The sequence below is a fragment of the Ruditapes philippinarum genome, unplaced genomic scaffold (genome assembly GCF_026571515.1).
Source record: "Ruditapes philippinarum isolate M1 unplaced genomic scaffold, ASM2657151v2 ctg13280_1_1_1_1, whole genome shotgun sequence".
Lineage (NCBI taxonomy): Eukaryota > Metazoa > Mollusca > Bivalvia > Venerida > Veneridae > Ruditapes > Ruditapes philippinarum.
Window position 1 is genome coordinate 7,010 of NW_026852509.1, and position 17,571 is coordinate 24,580.

The following is a 17,571-nucleotide window of genomic DNA, read 5'->3' on the forward strand; positions in this document are numbered from 1 at the left end:
CCAGGGTGAGTAACAACTTCGAAAATAAGCGCAGCGGCAGCTTTGAAAATTTTCGCGTAATGATGGGCAAAAAACTTTTTAATGCAATATGCATGGTTAAAGTGGAAACGTGGTCAATCTTATTAACTGCCTTACTCTAAATGATACCGTTAAATAACAGAAATGAAAAATATCCCTTACCCTTTATATTTATAATGCACGAGTCTTTGTGAATATTCTGAAGTAAAGGTCCAACAACGTGATAGTTTGGCATAATTTATATATACATTTTAATTATATACACATGTATTTCCGCTGTAGATGCGAAATTGTATACATTTTATGATATATGTTAACAAATAAGAGACATTTGAAACTATGCAGTATAGGGGAAGCGGCGCAAGTCACGTCATTTCGACGACAACATGATTCACGACAGAAAAGCTATAATGGCTTCATTTAGTTTTTGATCAATGGCTAGGACATCCAGCGTACCGGATCCGTTCGCATGTAAAGAATGTCTGTCAACATTCTACTCGCAGAACTTTGACAGATCCCTACTCTGTAAGATACTGTACACATTTTGTCCGTCTGTCTCTTTCTAGGGTAACAATTTCGCTATGAATTACTGATAGTCCTCCCGTTCGGAAATCGCCTGCATAACTTCATTCAACTTTGCAAACGGTACATAAATATTCACACCGTCCTTCACCTTCACTTTTTTATCATTTTGTCTCATCTGTTGACATTTCAAGAAAAACGCATAATTTTGTGATATTCCATTTTTCGTGAACGCCAAATAACATCATTTTAGTTTACTTTTTGTTTAGCGTGCTGTGCTGAAAAAATACAAGTTCATGTTCATGTCAAAATTTTGAATGAATGAAATCAAATGCACTACTCACATAAGCGGAAAATAATGCTTGGATTGAAAGTCAAAGTTTGTACGTGCGCCGGTTGGCAAAATTCCGATTTTATTAATAGTTATTTTTAAATAGAAATATAAAAAAGTAGTAGATCTATTGGTGAATTTTCATTTAAATTTTCCTTGTGGTTATATACCTCGATAATGAATACATATACTTTCTCAACATGCAAAATTACTTACTAATGTCTCACCTCTCCAACTATATAGTGACACATATTTAATAACTTTCCTTTATAAAGTATGTCGTACAAGCACCTGTGATAAATGCCCGAAAACACGAGCGCATTTGTCTCACTAGGGATAACTGATTGTTTTTTTTTTTTTTTGGGGGGGGGGTTTCGGTTTCACATTCTACGTTGTACGAACACAGTAAATTTTATATGGCGACTTTTCAGCTTTACCGGTAGAAGAGGACCTCAGGTGCCCCTCAGCAACCACCGACGTTCCGTAAGCTAGCTGGATAGCTTCCTCACATGAAAAAGTCCAAAGTCCCTGGCAAAATTACCGATCTTCCTATAGGTCATAAGTTTGTTCTGCTAGAATAAGACATGCGCATCGGAGGTTTTGTAAATCATTTGCATGCAATCAACCGGGAAAACAATGACAAATGGAGATTAAAATTATTCTTTGACTATGTATTTTCTACAAAAAAAACTTTTAGAGACGTTACAAATATAAACAATAAGTATGAAAATACATACTGTAAAAACATATATAAAAACATTGATTATAAATATTGAGTTGGATATGCATAAAACATTATTCAGTATAAGAATCGTGTTAATTACTAGAACCCTAATTTCGGATAAAACAAGATATTTTTTGTGTTAAAGAGCCGGTTTATCAGATGTAGAGGGCCCTGCCATTTCATTGCTTTCTGGTGCAGTAAACAATAGTGGACATAGCAGCTTGTGTACAATGCAAGGGGAATTCATAAACTTATCCTTTTTTGTTGTTCGCTTGGCTACTTGACCAGCAGTTTTGGTAAGAACTTTTAGGAAGTTCATAGTTGGTTCAGTTTTGAAGTCATGCTTACAAATAACATCATTTAACTCCTCTATCAGCCAAGAACCTTTTCTGGTATTTCGTTTAGACCTCTTCCCAGCTGTTGTTGGGTACACTATCAGAAAATTATTAGGAATGGCGCATGCTGAATAAAATATGTCATCCTCGGGATCAACATCAGACTCGTCTTCAGAAGAGAGGTCATTCCCAGAAGAGAGGTCATTCCCAGAAGAGGGGTCATTCATATCCTGGTTATCGCCTTGGCCCTTTTCTGGAACAGCAAGTTCGCTATCATTGTCATTGCCATCCTTGATGTTCTACAAATTTAAGTTAAAATACACATATGTTAAAGAGTAAAATGTTAGATAACTTATAACGAAATGACAAGAAGGTGAACAAGAGGGCCATTATGGCCCTGAGTCGCTCACCAGAAACAACGGCTTTACAGTGTTGGAAATTATGTTTTAAAAGAATTTGCTGAAAGGCAAGTCCAGCTCTTTCAGCAAGTTCAGCTCAACTTTAACTTGCCCCTCTAGTAATATACTTTCACAACACTGATTGTTTTAGCTTTTTTTCTTCATATTAAAAAAAGGGCCACTAAGATGGCTCTAGATCACTCATCTAACCCATCATTTCATAATTCACAAAATTAATATAAATTGAAATATTTTGCCCTAATATTTTGGACAGGCTTTGTTAAAAATATGTATGTTGCAAGTGTGTTCCTATCAGACTATGTAGAATAAATGCAGAATAAATGACAACTGGAGCAGGATAAATTTTGACTTATCAATTTTTTTTATAACTTTTTTGAATGAAAACACAAAATGTCACATGCAAAACATGTAAGATGTAGATGTTTGAGGATAACAAATTTTTAATACATTCTGTATGGTAACATAACTGTACCTCAAAAAAAGACAATAGGTCAAACATTGTAAAAAATATGAAAAGTAGGCCAGTTGATATCAAAATTCAATTCAGCATCAGAAATTACACCCCTAGTCCAAATTTCAAGTCTGTATGTCAAAAAACACAAGAATGAAGGTCAAATTATATCAAAAATATCAAAAGTAGGTCAGTTGATATCAAAATTCATTTCGGCATCAGAATTTACAAACCTGGTCCAAATTTAAAATCTGAATGTCAAAATACAAGAAAGTAGGTCAAATGGTGTCAATAATACCTAAAGTAGGTCAGCTGGTATCAAAATTGAATTCAACATCAAAAATTACACAAATTACACCCCTGGTCCAAATTTCAAGTCTGTACATAAAAGACAAAAAAAGTAGGTAAAGCGATATCAAATATATCAAAAGTAGGCCAGTTCATATCAAAATTCAATTCAGGATCAGAAATTAAACCCCTTGTCCAAATTTCCAGCAGGTACATCAAAAAACGACAAACTAGGTCAAACAATATCAAATAATAATATCAAAAGTAGTCAGTTGATATCTTAATTCATTTCGCATCAGAAATTACATTCCTGGTCCAAATTTCAAGTCTCTGTACATCATTCCAAATTTCAAGTCTCTGTACATCAAAAACAAGAAAGTATGTGCAATGGTTTCAAAAATATCAAAAACAGTTCCACTGATACCAAAATTCAATTATGCACATGAAACTCAGGTTCAACAGTCTGTCCCAAAATTTATTGAAATGTGCTTTTTCCAAGTTTAAATCCAATTCAAGAAAAAAAAATGAAAAAAATACAATTTTTAACAAAATTCAATAACAATAACAAGTTAATGACCTACAACTGACCTTACAATGATGCAATATGATGTCCGATTTCTAGTGCTGAAAGATATTTACACATCATAAACAGGTCATGACATTAAGACTTTCTCCAAGCCATTGAACCTTTTAACATATGTACACATTCCAACATGAGTTGTTTCCCTTTCATTATGAAAAGATATCCTATATCATAGAAATTTATTGAAATTTATGAAATTCTTACTGGAAATGTCTAATTTGGATAAAAGAATGAATAAACTATGTATGGGAAGCTGCATATCCTATTATAGGCCAAGTAAAGTTGGTCTTTTCTATAAAAAAAAAAAGTTTTTTTAATGACACTTGTAATCATTATATTTATACTGTGACCTCCTATAGTGTGAAGAGTTTAAAACATAACATATCTTCTTTGTGTGAAGTCAAAACACGTTTATTTTATATTTATAAAAAGACTGTGTATCCATTGTCAATATTTTTTAATATTAAATTTGAGCATAGAATATCTTTAAACTATAATTTGAAGAAATGCCATGACCTGGGGAATTAAAGCTTTAGCTTAAACAGGGTCAATCAAATTAATATGACTAATGAGCAAACTTGATAAAAGACTACCTAAGAATGCTACAGACAAAGTTTGGTGATCATCCATCAAATATTTCAGTAGGAGATGATGTTCAAAGGTTTTTCTATATTTAGCTTTAGCGGCCCCTTAAAGGGGCCAATCAAATTAATATGAGCAAAACCTGATTAAAGACTACCGAAGAATTCTACAGACAAAGTTTGGTGATCATCCATCGATAAGTTCTGTAGAAGGAGACGTTTAAAGGTTTTTCTATTTTTAGCTTTAGCAGCCCCTAAAAGGGGCCAATCAAATTAATATGAACAAACTTGATAAAAGACTACCTAAGAGTGCTACAGACAAAATTTGGTGATTTCAGTAGGAAATGATGTTCAAAGGTTTTTTCTATTTTTAGCTTTGGAGGCCCCTAAAAGGGGCCAATCAAATTTATATGAGCAAAACATGATAAAGACTAAGAATGCTGCAGACAAAATTTGGTGATCATCCATCCATTACTTCTGTAGAAGGAGACGTTAAAAGGTATTTCTATTTTCAACTTTAGCATGCCCCTAAAAGGGGCCAGTTCAAATAAATATGAACAAACTTGATAAAAGACTACCTAAGAGTGCTACAGACAAACATTTGGTGATTTCAGTAGGAAATGATGTTCAAAGGTTTTTCTATTTTTAGCTTTGGAGGCCCCTAAAAGGGGCCAATCAAATTAATATGAGCAAAACATGATAAAAGACTACCGAAGAATTCTACAGACAAAGTTTGGTGATCATCCATCGATAAGTTCTGTAGAAGGAGATGTTAAAAGGTTTTTCTATTTTTAGCTTTAGCAGCCCCTAAAAGGGGCCAATCAAATTAATATGAGCAAACTTGATAAAAGACTACCTAAGAATGCTACAGACAAAGTTTGGTGATCATCCACCAATTAGTGCTGTAGAAGAAGACATTTAAAGGTATTTCTATTTTTAGCTTTAGAGATCCCTTAAAGGGGCCAATGAAATTAATATGAGCAAACTTGATAAAAGACTACCAAAGAATGCTACAGACAAAGTTTGGTGATCATCCATCAATTAGTTCTATAGAAACAGACGTTTAAAGGTATTTCTATTTTTAGCTTTAGCGGCCCCTAAAAGGGGCCAATCAAATTAATATGAGCAAACTTGATAAAAGACTACCTAAGAATGCTACAGACAAAGTTTGGTGATCATCCATCAAATATTTCAGTAGGAGATGATGTTCAAAGGTTTTTCTATATTTAGCTTTAGCGGCCCCTTAAAGGGGCCAATCAAATTAATATAAACAAAACCTGATAAAAGACTACCGAAGAATTCTACAGACAAAGTTTGGTGATCATCCATCGATAAGTTCTGTAGAAGGAGACGTTTAAAGGTTTTTCTATTTTTAGCTTTAGCAGCCCCTAAAAGGGGCCAATTGGAATGACATGAGCAAATTTAAGTGTGACTGTCACAAGGATGCTACCGACCAAATTTGAAGTAAATCTGCCCAGTAGTTTCAGAGAAGAAGACGATTGTTGAGCATGACGACGGACGACGGAGCATCCCCCTTTGATACTAATAGCTCACCTTGAGCCTTCGGTTCTGGTGAGCTAAAAAGTATTTAATCTACCAAACTGACATCTTTTCGACAAGCTCACCACTCTTGAATTAACAAAGGCGATTTACTATTCAACTGTGAACGCTACAATGTTAAATAAAATATAGCAGAGGCAAGTTTGAACAACTATAGCGTTCACGCAAGTACAAAAGAATGTTGAAAACAAACTAGTACGACCCCGCAGTTCTGAAAAGATTGCATTGCTAAACAACCCAGCCCGCAAGTGGTGCTTTGACATTAGCCAAATTTTATTTATTTTACAAACTAAACGTTAGAATGTGTTTGAGTTGTTATATAAGAACGAATTAAATCAACAAGTTATCGAAATAATGGTTTGTTTCGCAGCTTTAATTCGTGATAATTCTTGTTCCATGGTTTCATCAACCACACAAAAATAAGTGTTTATATTGATATGTATACACAAATATTGAAACAATAGTAGTGTTATTGTTTATTCTGTTCAAGACGCATAAAAGGTTAAAATTAATAATTTAGTTTCGAAGCGGATAATATAATATAAGCACTGTTGGTCATCAGTTTGTCGGTACTAATAATTGCACAATAACATGTTTGACCCACGTCGCTTTCTGTACTTTGGATCATAAATGTGGGATTGCTTTCAGTCCTAATTTACAAATATGACAGAGATAAGCAAACAAGCAAAACGTTAATCACGCGTGCCTTCATGCTATTTAGGGACACCAAATTTCCGACGAATAATTTCTTGCAGTTTTTTAGCCGATATCTACTATAGTTAAAACAGTGAAACCATCAATCTTTATAAAATCTCATTTGATCTAATACATGATCTAATGATCTATCATACACTTTACAGGTCACAAAAACATGCGTTGATTTTAATGAAAAGGCGAATTTCAGTACCATTATGATTGGACATCATCGGTCATATTTGCACATATTGTAATGTATAAACCTATTTTTGCGAACTGCTATAACTTTGTCGGTAAACAATAGTGTTCTTTAACACTTTATGTATTAGTATCTGAAATGTTGATTATTTTAATGCGAATACTACACGGGTCTTTTGAGATTCTAGTGAAATTGTATTAATTATGAAACATCCCTCGTATATATAAATGGATGTAAATGTACAAGTACTATATTAAGATGAAAATTTTAAAATACTTACGAGTTGTCCTATCCCAACTGTAACTTCAAACCCTTGATCATCTCTTAGCTCTGAAGAATTAAAGGTATATTAATATTATTTACACATACAATATGTAATGTTCTCACGTATATTACGTTATCTAGTTGCAGCTATAACTTACATGTATGTTTGATCAAATGAACAAAGCTATAGAGAAAATTGACAATGTAGAAAGAAAATTTGATGTGGTAAACAAAGGTTACGTAACTACAAATGAGAGGGTCAAGAAAGTGGAGAAAATGTGTGATATACAAACACTAATGTTGAAAAACCTTACGTATCATTCTATAGATAGTGAAGCAAGAAATAGACGTAACAATATCATATTTTATAATATCACAGAGAATTTATCAAAAAATGACAACAGACATGAAAATTGAAAGGGCACACAGGCTAGGATATAGGTACAATCAGAAAAATAGAAACAATCAAGATCCTAAAAGGCCACTAATTGTTAAATTCAAAGAATTTGACTGCACTAATATTGTCATGGAGCAGTCATACAAATTGAAAGGAACACCGTTTGGAGTTGATAGAGACTATCCGCTTGAGATATCAAAAGCTAGGAAAGTGTTGTACTTGTCGGAAGAAGCGAGACTGGCTAGAGAAAAAAGGGCTAAAGTGCAAATCATTTATCCAGCAAAATTGATTATAAATGGCAATTTGGTCCGGGATATGTTTCCAGAATGGTACAATGTAATGGGAGAGATCGCATGGAGGAACTGGCCTATATTGAGCATGAGAACAAACAGATTAGACAGAGACTTTATTCGCAAGAAACAGAAATTGATGTCGAGTTAAGTGACGAAAATGTTTTTTCGCAAACTCATGAAAATCACATTTCGGCTGAATCTACACCTTTACAGGTAAATAAAAATCAAAACAAAGTGAATGAAATCAATATCGACTTACCATCTAAAAGTCAAGTTAATCCGTCAAGCAGCGAGAATTATAAATCCAAAATGTTGAATAAACAAGCACCAATACAAAATACAAATTCAAATTTAACTTTAGTAACCAAACACAAAACAAGTGAAAAAGCACGTGCTAGAAATGTGTCAACACCCGGAAGATCATCTATAAATAGATCTGAGAAGAACAAGAAACGCGCAAGCAGTCAACCAAATCAGTCGGTACTTGATACTGGGGGGAATGTGAAAATGAGCAAACTTTATATACGCGACCAATCAGAATCCAGTGGAAATGACCAATATTATAGTGAAACAGACACGGAAAATCCCAAACTATAGGGCTCCGAAGGGGGGAATTCAGGAATTAGAGTGTGCTGATTAAATGTGCAGGGACTAATGGGCAAAAGTTATAACAAGTTAGACTCCGATGAAACCAAAATTAATATTTAAAGAAAATGATATAGTTTTATTTACGGAATCATGGTTGAATGACACATTTAATCCAAGCGTTCCAAATTTTGCTACATATATATTGAATAGAGAGCGGAAAAATAAATGTTCAAAAAGAGATAGCGGGGGCTTAATTATCTATATTTCGGAAGCAATAAACAAACATGTGAAACTATTAAAATGTAACACAGACTGCCTTATATGGCTGCAAATAGACAAATGTGTGTTTAATTTTGAAAAAGATGTTATTTTGTGTTTAGCATATAACATACCTTCAGGAAGTAGCAGGGAAATGTTAACTGAACAGAATATGTTTGATATTATAATTGATGATATGTCTTATTTTGAAAATATGTTCAATGATAGATGTCACTTCATAATTAACGGTGACCTGAATGCACGTGTTGGCGGAAGGTCAGATTTTGTTGAAAATGATAATCTGTTTGATGAAAATATTTTATCTTGGAATTATGTAACAGATAATGAATTACCTAGAATCAGCCAAGATAAAAAGGTTAATGAGCATGGCAAATATTTGTTAAATTTTTGTAAAGCCACTGGTATGCGTATTGTAAATGGCAGATTAGGTGATGATAAGAACTGTGGTAATTATACGTGTGTTAATAGTGCTGGTAGTAGTGTTGTAGATATGGTGTTATGTAGAAGTGACTTTTTTCAGCATGTCTCTTCATTTAAAGTTCAAGAACCAAATATTTTATCAGATCATTGTGTTGTTAATTATACAATTTCACACAATGTTACCAATTGTAACATAGAACTCAATGTTCAGGCAGAAAGCAATACTGTATCACATAAATATAAATGGGAAAATGAGAAAAAAGAGTTATTTTTAGATTCATTAAATAATTATCAAATTATCAATAAACTACATGAGTTTAATACAAAATTAGAATCTTCATCTACAAATGAGGAAATTGACTCAAGTTTACAAGATTTTTATTGTATTATTGATGAAGTATGTTCAACACTGTTTAAAAAGAAAATTTTTCAACAAAATGTTAAAGTTACAGATACTCAAGATAAAAAAATATGGTATGATAGTGACTGTAAACAAAAACAAGTTGCGTTTTATAGAAGTTTAAATGATTTTAGAAAAAATAAATGTGATGAATCCAGAAAAAATATGGTGAGTGCTAGAAGCGAGTATAAAAGTATATTGAGAAAAAAGAAATATATATATGATTGTGACCAAACAAAGAAATTAGAAAATTTGAGATTTATTAATGCAAAGGCCTATTGGAATTTGTTAAAAAGTACAGATTTAAATAAAATAAATCAAATACATTGACAGCTGATAACTTTGTACAATATTTTAAAGCTATCAATGATCCGGACTCTGTATTTTTTCAGCCAGACGAGGACATTTTATATTTTATTGAACGTTATTTGAATAATGAACTCCAGTGTATGTTCTCAGAATTAAATGTTGAATTGTCGTATTTAGAAATAGTGAAAGCATGTAGAGAATTAAATATAGGTAAATCTGCAGGCCCAGATTATGTTTTAACTGAATTTTTTAAGTACGGTTCGCAGAATGATATATTTGTTAAAGGAGTATTTTTATTGTTTAATAAGTTATTTTCTACAGGTTATTTTCCAGAGGTCTGGACAGAAGGGTTTATTATTCCATTGCATAAAAAAGGAGACGTTAATGAAGTAGGAAATTATAGAGGAATTACTTTACTTAGTACATTTGGGAAATTATTTTCAAAAGTGTTAAATAACAGACTATGTAAATGGGCTGAAAATTATAATGTTTATATTGAGGCACAGGCAGGCTTTAGAAAGCACATGGGAACCATTGATAATATTTTTGTTTTAAATGGTATTATAAATCATCTATTAAATTTAAATAAAAAGTTATATGTTGCATTTGTGGATTTTACAAAAGCCTTTGATTATGTTGTTAGAGACATTCTGTGGTTTAAATTGATTAAATTGGGAGTGAGAGGGAACATTTTAAATATTTTACAATCCATGTATAAGAGCATTAAGTCATGTGTTAAATATGACAATAATGTTAGTGAAGATTTTGTTTGTATGCTTGGGGTACGTCAAGGGGAATGTTTATCACCTTTTTTATTTTCCATGTATTTGAATGACATTGAGGAACATTTCTCTATAAATGGATTCGAAGGAGTTGAGTTAGGTTGTTTAAAAATATTTCTACTGCTTTATGCAGATGATATTGTAATTCTTTCAGAATCAGAGTCAGGTTTACAAAAAGGTTTAGATTTGTTAGATATTTATTGTACTAGATGGAAATTAACAGTAAACGTGAATAAAACAAAAATTATGATTTTTAGAAAAGGCGGGAGAAATAGACAAAACTTAGAATTCATATATCAAAATTCTGCTATTGAAGTAGTTAATTCTTTTTCGTATTTAGGTATTGTATTTAGTACTGGTGGTTCTTTTCAATCAACATGTGAAACATTAAGTGGTCAAGCTTTAAAGGGTATATTCAAATTAAAATCGTATCTAGTGAAATTCCCTTGTCTTACAATAAGTCATTGTTTAAATCTATTTGATAAACTTATTTTACCCATTTTAAGTTATGGTAGTGAGGTGTGGGGTTTCTATAATTCAGAAAAAAATAGAACGAGTTCACTTACAATTTTGCAAACATTTACTAGGAGTTAGGCCTCAAACACAAAATAATTTTATATATGGTGAACTGGGGCGCACAACTTTATTTTATAAACAGTTAGTAAATGTTGTACGCTATTGGTTTAAAATTATTGAAAGTGATGAAAATAAGTATATTAAAAAGGTATATTGCTTAATGTTGAATGATTTAGATTTGCATCCCCAAAAGAATTCTTGGGCTAAATCTATTAAAGAGTTGTTAGAAAATCTAGGTTTTAGTTATGCATGGTTGTTTCAGGGAGTAGGAAATAAAACTTTATTTTTGGAATATTTTAAAAGCAGACTTACTGATGGTTTTATTCAAAATTGGAATAGTCAACTACAAGGGTCATCTGGAGCAAGAACATATAATTTATATGCAAAATTTAAATTTCAGCCGTATTTGGATATTATCAAAAACATCAAATTAAGAATTGCATTATCAAGGCTTAGGGTTTCGGCGCATAGATTAGAAATAGAAACAGGCAGGTGGCACAAACCTTCAAAAATCTCATATTCAGACCGTAAATGTTTAATTTGTAAAACATTAGAGGATGAATTTCATTTTTTACTAGAGTGTCCTCTGTATATTGATTTACGAAAACGATATATAAAAGAATATTTTTGGAGAAATGCTAATGTATTAAAATTTACTGAGCTTTTAAACAATGATAACAAAGTAGTTATTCAGAAGTTATCATTGTATGTCTTAAAAAGTTTTGAACTAAGAACACAATATTTGAATCGAATTATGTAAAATATATATAGATATATACATGTGCATGTACAAGAATTGATGGATCTTGCATATATCGTATTATGTAATTGTTAAAATTGTATTTCTTTATTATTTTTTCTTAAGTCACCAGAAATTCTCCCCTGTTAAAGTTAAAAACATGATTTGTGAATTAAAATCAGTTAGATATATATTTTTTCCAGGTGATTGCAGATTAGATACAATTTGTTATTTACTGTTTATATACTGTTTGACTGCCATTGTGATGATATTTTATTGTGAAATTTAGATATTACAATCTTTTGTGTATTAATATATTTAGCTATGTAAGATGATTGACATATCATGTCTTTTTTCTGAATAAAGTATACATATAATAATTATGACTAATAGCTAGAGATGTTTTGAATCTATTTATCACCTTTGTTAATTAGACTGATTTGCGTCTTACGGTTCATTTTATTTTTACTGCTGTCTCCATCCGCTAAACTCAATAGAAAGCTCATCGTATCTGAAATAAAGAGGTTCGATTCTCCGACTAGGCGAATTGATCTCGCACACATTGAGTCCATTTGTCCTCAGCGCTTGTTCAGAAATCAAACCAAAAATGTGTTAAAACCGGCGCAAAAATTCAGCCAATCAAATTAACTTATTATAAACAGTTTACAGAAATGAGATTTTATTATTTCATCATTTACTTAAACGTTGCTATTTTTAGCACACAAAATGTAAAAATGTATAAATATAGTTTCAGACTACTGGAAAATACAGTCACTTTGAATTGGAAGGGCAGTGTCCATTTCTAGGTTTCAAAGTGCATTATTATACCGTATTGCATAAAGAATTATTTGTTTTACATGCAAATCTATACTTCTTGCTTGACCTATATTTAATCGCAACTGTGACATGTAAATATGTAGTAAAAAGTATAAAAGAAAAGACACAGAAACATACATTAGACGTTTGGTTACTATAGACCAAGATCGCATTTTTAATGTACGTGAAAGACCAACTACCATTATCAATGAATACACATTAAGTGTCAGTTCCGTCAAAAGTGTCCTTAAAACAATAAGACTGAACTTCTAAATGTGCAATTGTATCAGATTTCAAACTGGAACGAATCTATACTAACATTTTACTTGAATAATTTCAGCTTTGTTTCAAATTTTGTCTGTAATAGCAATAGGATATTTCGATATGATAGTATCTTGATCTACACGTACATCACCTTGGCATCCTTACCTTCCGGTAATTTATTGTTCGTCCTGCAAGTTTGTAATACCACAATTCTAGGTATTCCTACAAGAGACGGACATTTGTCATCACTTAACGTATCAATCACGTCTGCTAGATAAATCTTCTTGACATCACTAAATCTGATTATCTGTTGTCCTTCTTCCTCTCTTCCGTGTGTACTAATGACTAGTAGGAAACACTCGGACTTTGAATGGTCTGTTTTCTGAATCTTGCAGGTCAAACAATCGCATTCTTTCGGTGGATCTCCGGAATGAATCCACTGTGACTTTTTCAGATCCCTACTTTGACTTTGATTCAACCATTTAAAACCAAGTTTGTTACAGAAAGATGCTTGAATGAAATCCGAATCATTGGATGCACCTTTCCGTTCTTTAAAGCCGGAGTTATCAACCTCTTTTTCATTTACAATAACAACAGCATAGCCCCGTATTTTGTTGCTTGTTGACATAGTGTCTAGTTATCTGAAAAATGTTTAAAAATATGTTGTTGAATGATTAGCTGATAAATGCTACATTCTGGTTGTCTAAAAATTAATTGAGCCGCGTCACGACAAAACCAACATAGTGGGTTTGCGACCATCATGGATCCAGACCAGCCTGCGCATCCGCGCAGTCTGATCAGGATCCATACTGTTCGCTATCAGTTTCTCTACGTGTAATAGGGTTTGTAAGCGAACAGCGTGGATTCTGATCAGACTGCGCAAACGCATTACGTTGGTTTTGTCGTGACGCGACTCATATTTTTATTCGTTTCTCGTGTCCGTCTATTTATTTAAATACTCGCCAGTTACAACAAAATTACTCAATTCATATGTCTGTCCACCCATTCCCGATACGACAAAGTGTAGTGATACAATGTGACGATCAACCCTTATTCTTGCAAAAAAACGCAGATTGAAATTGTCGAAATTTTGTTGTTATTGAATCAGAAATTACATAAATGAATAAAAACGTTTACTATAACAATGTTGTATACATGTATAACAATATGTTTCAATACTCGTGTATGGATGAGTAATTCATTATTGATACTTATTAGTAACCCAGACCAGGGTCTTTCAAACCCTGCCCAGTTCAAGGTTACCTTTTTCGTTGGATTCTAAATAAGGAAAATCTACTGAATTTAGTTTCAGGGTCCAATTATTTACCGATGACACTGCTGTTTATATAGCAGTCAATTACAATTCCCAAGAAAGGATCTTACAACAAGACCTTGACAGGTTACAGCTATGGGAAAGCAAATGGGACATGAAGTTCAACCCTTCTAAGTGTACGGTGTTAAATATTACCAAGTCAAAACAACCATTCAAGTCAGTATATTCACTCCAAGTCCTAGAAAATGTCAATGACGCAAAGTACCTTGGTGTTACTTTCTACTCTGATCTAAGTTGGAACAAAGTCAATCATGTTACCTCTTAGGCTAGTAAAACTAACTTTCTTAAAAGAAATATCCCTTCTAAAAATTCAAGCGTAAGGGAATTTGCATACAAAACCCTGGTTAGACCCCAGCTTGAATATGCCAGTTCTGTCTGGTGTCCTTACACTCAGCAGAACATCCACAAAGTTGAAATGGTCCAGCGCAGAGCTGCGCGGTGTGTTACTAAGGACTATTCTACATACAATAGTGTCTCCCTTATGTTAGATAAGTTAGGTTGGCGTTCCCTGGAAAATACAAGTAGGAGAACTGATGTTAGACTCCGAATGTTTTCAAGATTGTGCATGGACTGGTTGCAGTGCGCATACCCACAGGCCTGGGAAGAAAATATGACCACATTGATAAAAAAATCTTAAATGTGTCAAAAACCAAAAGTGAAATATATGCCCCCTTATAAATATACTTTAAGTTAAGCCAAGGCAGGAAATTCCAGATTAGAGTCTGCGAGCAAGGGGTTAATTTCCCGGGACGTTGTGAATACAATTGTCCAGATAATTAAAATAAACTTGTATCACTATTTCACGTTTGTATTAAGCTTCCAAATGAGACTGACCTCTAGTCTCTAGCCCTTCCCGTTCCTGAAAACTGAAACTCTTAACTTATAGTATATTTTAAGGGGGCATATACATGTATATCACTTTTTGACACAGAGGTTTTTATTTGTTTGGGTCGTCAGACCAAACAAATAATGGTAGCGAAAGTTCAGAGCCTAATGCTGTTAATTGCAAATGCCACTTTTTTTAGGCGGTTACTTCCCTTTATATGTAGGGGGCAGGGGACATAAAAATGAAAAATTTTGTATTTCAGTGTGACCAGAAACACAATTCCAAATATTTCAAAATCTGTTTCACAGGCAGATAACCAGTTGCACAGCATTATTCAATGATATATGACATACATTGAAGAAAATAATAGTTTGCATGCATTGCTCCTTCAAAAAATGACTGACAGCAATTTATATTTACCCCCACCCAGCCAAAATCACACCTAAAATATACCAATATGGGCAATCTTCATGAAGGTGCAGCATACTCCAGAATCCGCCCGATTCCTTTAAAAATATCAGTAACACGCAGTGCAAGCTATAGCATTTTCAGAAATGACAAATAAAGTGTCTGTCATACGTTTAGATTTTTCACAAAATTTATCTGAAATTTCTTACTTGTTTGGCGCCAACTGTCAAAGCTTGATTTTTAACTTTTTCACCTCCATTCGGAGAGTCAGAAATACATACAAAGCTACCAAAATGCTTAGTTTCGGGTAAAAACCCAAAAATATATCTCATTTCCTACACACAAACAAGAAAGAATTACAATGACAGAGAAATATCAGAAGTTATCAGTACCTTCAAAACATCATGTCTGAGTTATTAAAAAATTTGACCGGGGCCGTCATACGAATATGTCCCCTGCCCCCTAATAACGCCGAAAAATTCAGGACAGATCAATGCGTATTGTCAAATGACAGGCGCATTAATTTTCAAGCAAAGTAGTTCCCGAATGGTCGAAGATTTCTAATATTGTTTCATTCTTTATAGATATTTTCTTCCCAGGTCCGATACATGTACTCGTGCATGTGTAAGAAATCTGTGATGTTCTATCTTGACGGTCTTTCAACAAATTGATTCAATATGAGACAGGCCTGTCTTGGGGGGAGGAAACGATTATGGGGAGTAACTTGAAAGGGAGAGTTTGACCATTTGTTTGGCACTGGGATATACGATATAGAGTCACCGTACCAGTGCTCAACCAGTTTTTCACAAAATCACATAAAAACTCTTTCAGAACAAAAGGTTTGCTGGGAAACTTATTTTTGTTACAAAGCTGGACCTTTCAAACTCACAATAAGCTAAAGCGTTTTAATAAAAGAGATTAGGATACAATTTACCACGGAGTTGTATATAGGGTATAAAACCACTATATTTTTCAGACAACCAAACCAGTGCTCGACCAGGTGGTTTTTTATCTTTATCAGAACTTTTATTTCTTAAAAACAGATATGACTTTTTAAAGTTCAACAATTCTATTTCAAAAATAGTTTGAAACATTTATGTTTTAGTGTCTATAGATGAAAATATGAGAGCAAAATATGATACAAAGGAAATGCTATACATTGACAAATAAAGTGTTTTATAAGAGTTTTGGAATTTGCATATACTGGGGTGTTTGAGATTACTTATTCTCATATTTTTTTTTTACTAAATCATTCTGCAAACATTAGTTAAGTGTGATAATTGGTGTAATATACAAATTGTCTACGCTTTAAGTGGTGTGTTCCCGATTTTTTTTCCGTACAGCTGCCATATTTGTTTACATGTTCATAGCCCCTGCCTTTTATGGAAAGCAGGGTTTTGATAATTTTTGAACACCTTTCCTATGGAAATCAATTGGAGTCATAAAAGTAAAAGGCAATTTAACAAAGTATTGTCCACATTTGCCCTAAATTATCATTATTTCAGTGTTTTAAATAGTTTTTTACTACTACTTGTATTATAGAATTGTATTTTTGTAAACTGTTTAATATTGTCTGAAAAATGGTCAATCTTCTACCAAACTTGGAGTACTTGTACATGTGTAGAGGTTACAGGTCAGGTACAAATAGCACACACAAACTCCCAGGGTTTTTTCACTTTAATGCATAAATCATACACAAATAGAAGTATTGGTCGAGCACTGGGCTGGTCGAGCACAGGTACTGTGACTCTATCGTATGTCCCAGTTTGGCAGTAGGAAATGAGTCAAACGCCGAATTAATTAAGCTAAGATACATTAAATACATATTGATACTAATTAAATCTAATACAAAGAAGTTAAAATGATAACCTTATCAAGTTATGCGGATCCGTTTTTCCAGAAAATCTATACTTTTTTGGATACTAACGTTAGTTAAATCTAACACAAAGAAGTTATTTTAAAATGATAACCTTTTCCAGAAAAATCTACTTTCGGTTTGTAAACTTTCGGTTTAAACATTACAGACTGGTTCGAAAAATTTTGGTATAAAAAATACGTAAGACTGACCTTGATTTTATGTGCAGTCTACGCTTGCAAAATGGCTGACAGGGATTGCAAGAACGAATTTTAAAGTTTTTTAAAATTCAAAATCAAAGAAGAAGGAAGCTGC

At 32.9% G+C, this 17,571-nt stretch overlaps 1 protein-coding gene across 1 annotated transcript; it reads right to left on the reverse strand.

Moving 5' to 3' along the window:
• Positions 1–1,512: 1,512 nt before the first annotated feature.
• Positions 1,513–17,309, reverse strand: LOC132715213 (caspase-6-like). The gene is made up of 4 exons (XM_060698207.1): positions 17,271–17,309; positions 13,000–13,475; positions 6,988–7,037; positions 1,513–2,229 (listed from the first exon to the last, which is right to left on the reverse strand). Exons 2-4 carry the CDS (start codon positions 13,460–13,462, stop codon positions 1,735–1,737), a joined length of 1,008 nt encoding a protein of 335 aa, XP_060554190.1. The 5' UTR covers positions 13,463–13,475; positions 17,271–17,309; the 3' UTR covers positions 1,513–1,734.
• Positions 17,310–17,571: the final 262 nt, after the last annotated feature.

Bases quoted from the DNA above. Each gene is read 5' to 3' on its own strand.
- LOC132715213 (XM_060698207.1), bottom strand. From the start codon at position 13,462: ATGTCAACAAGCAACAAAATACGGGGCTATGCTGTTGTTATTGTAAAT. The intron at 7,038-12,999 runs GTAAGGATGCCA...TTAATTCTTCAG, and splicing joins GAACAATAAATTACCGGAAG to AGCTAAGAGATGATCAAGGG. The intron at 2,230-6,987 runs GTAAGTATTTTA...TTAAATTTGTAG, and splicing joins CAGTTGGGATAGGACAACTC to AACATCAAGGATGGCAATGA.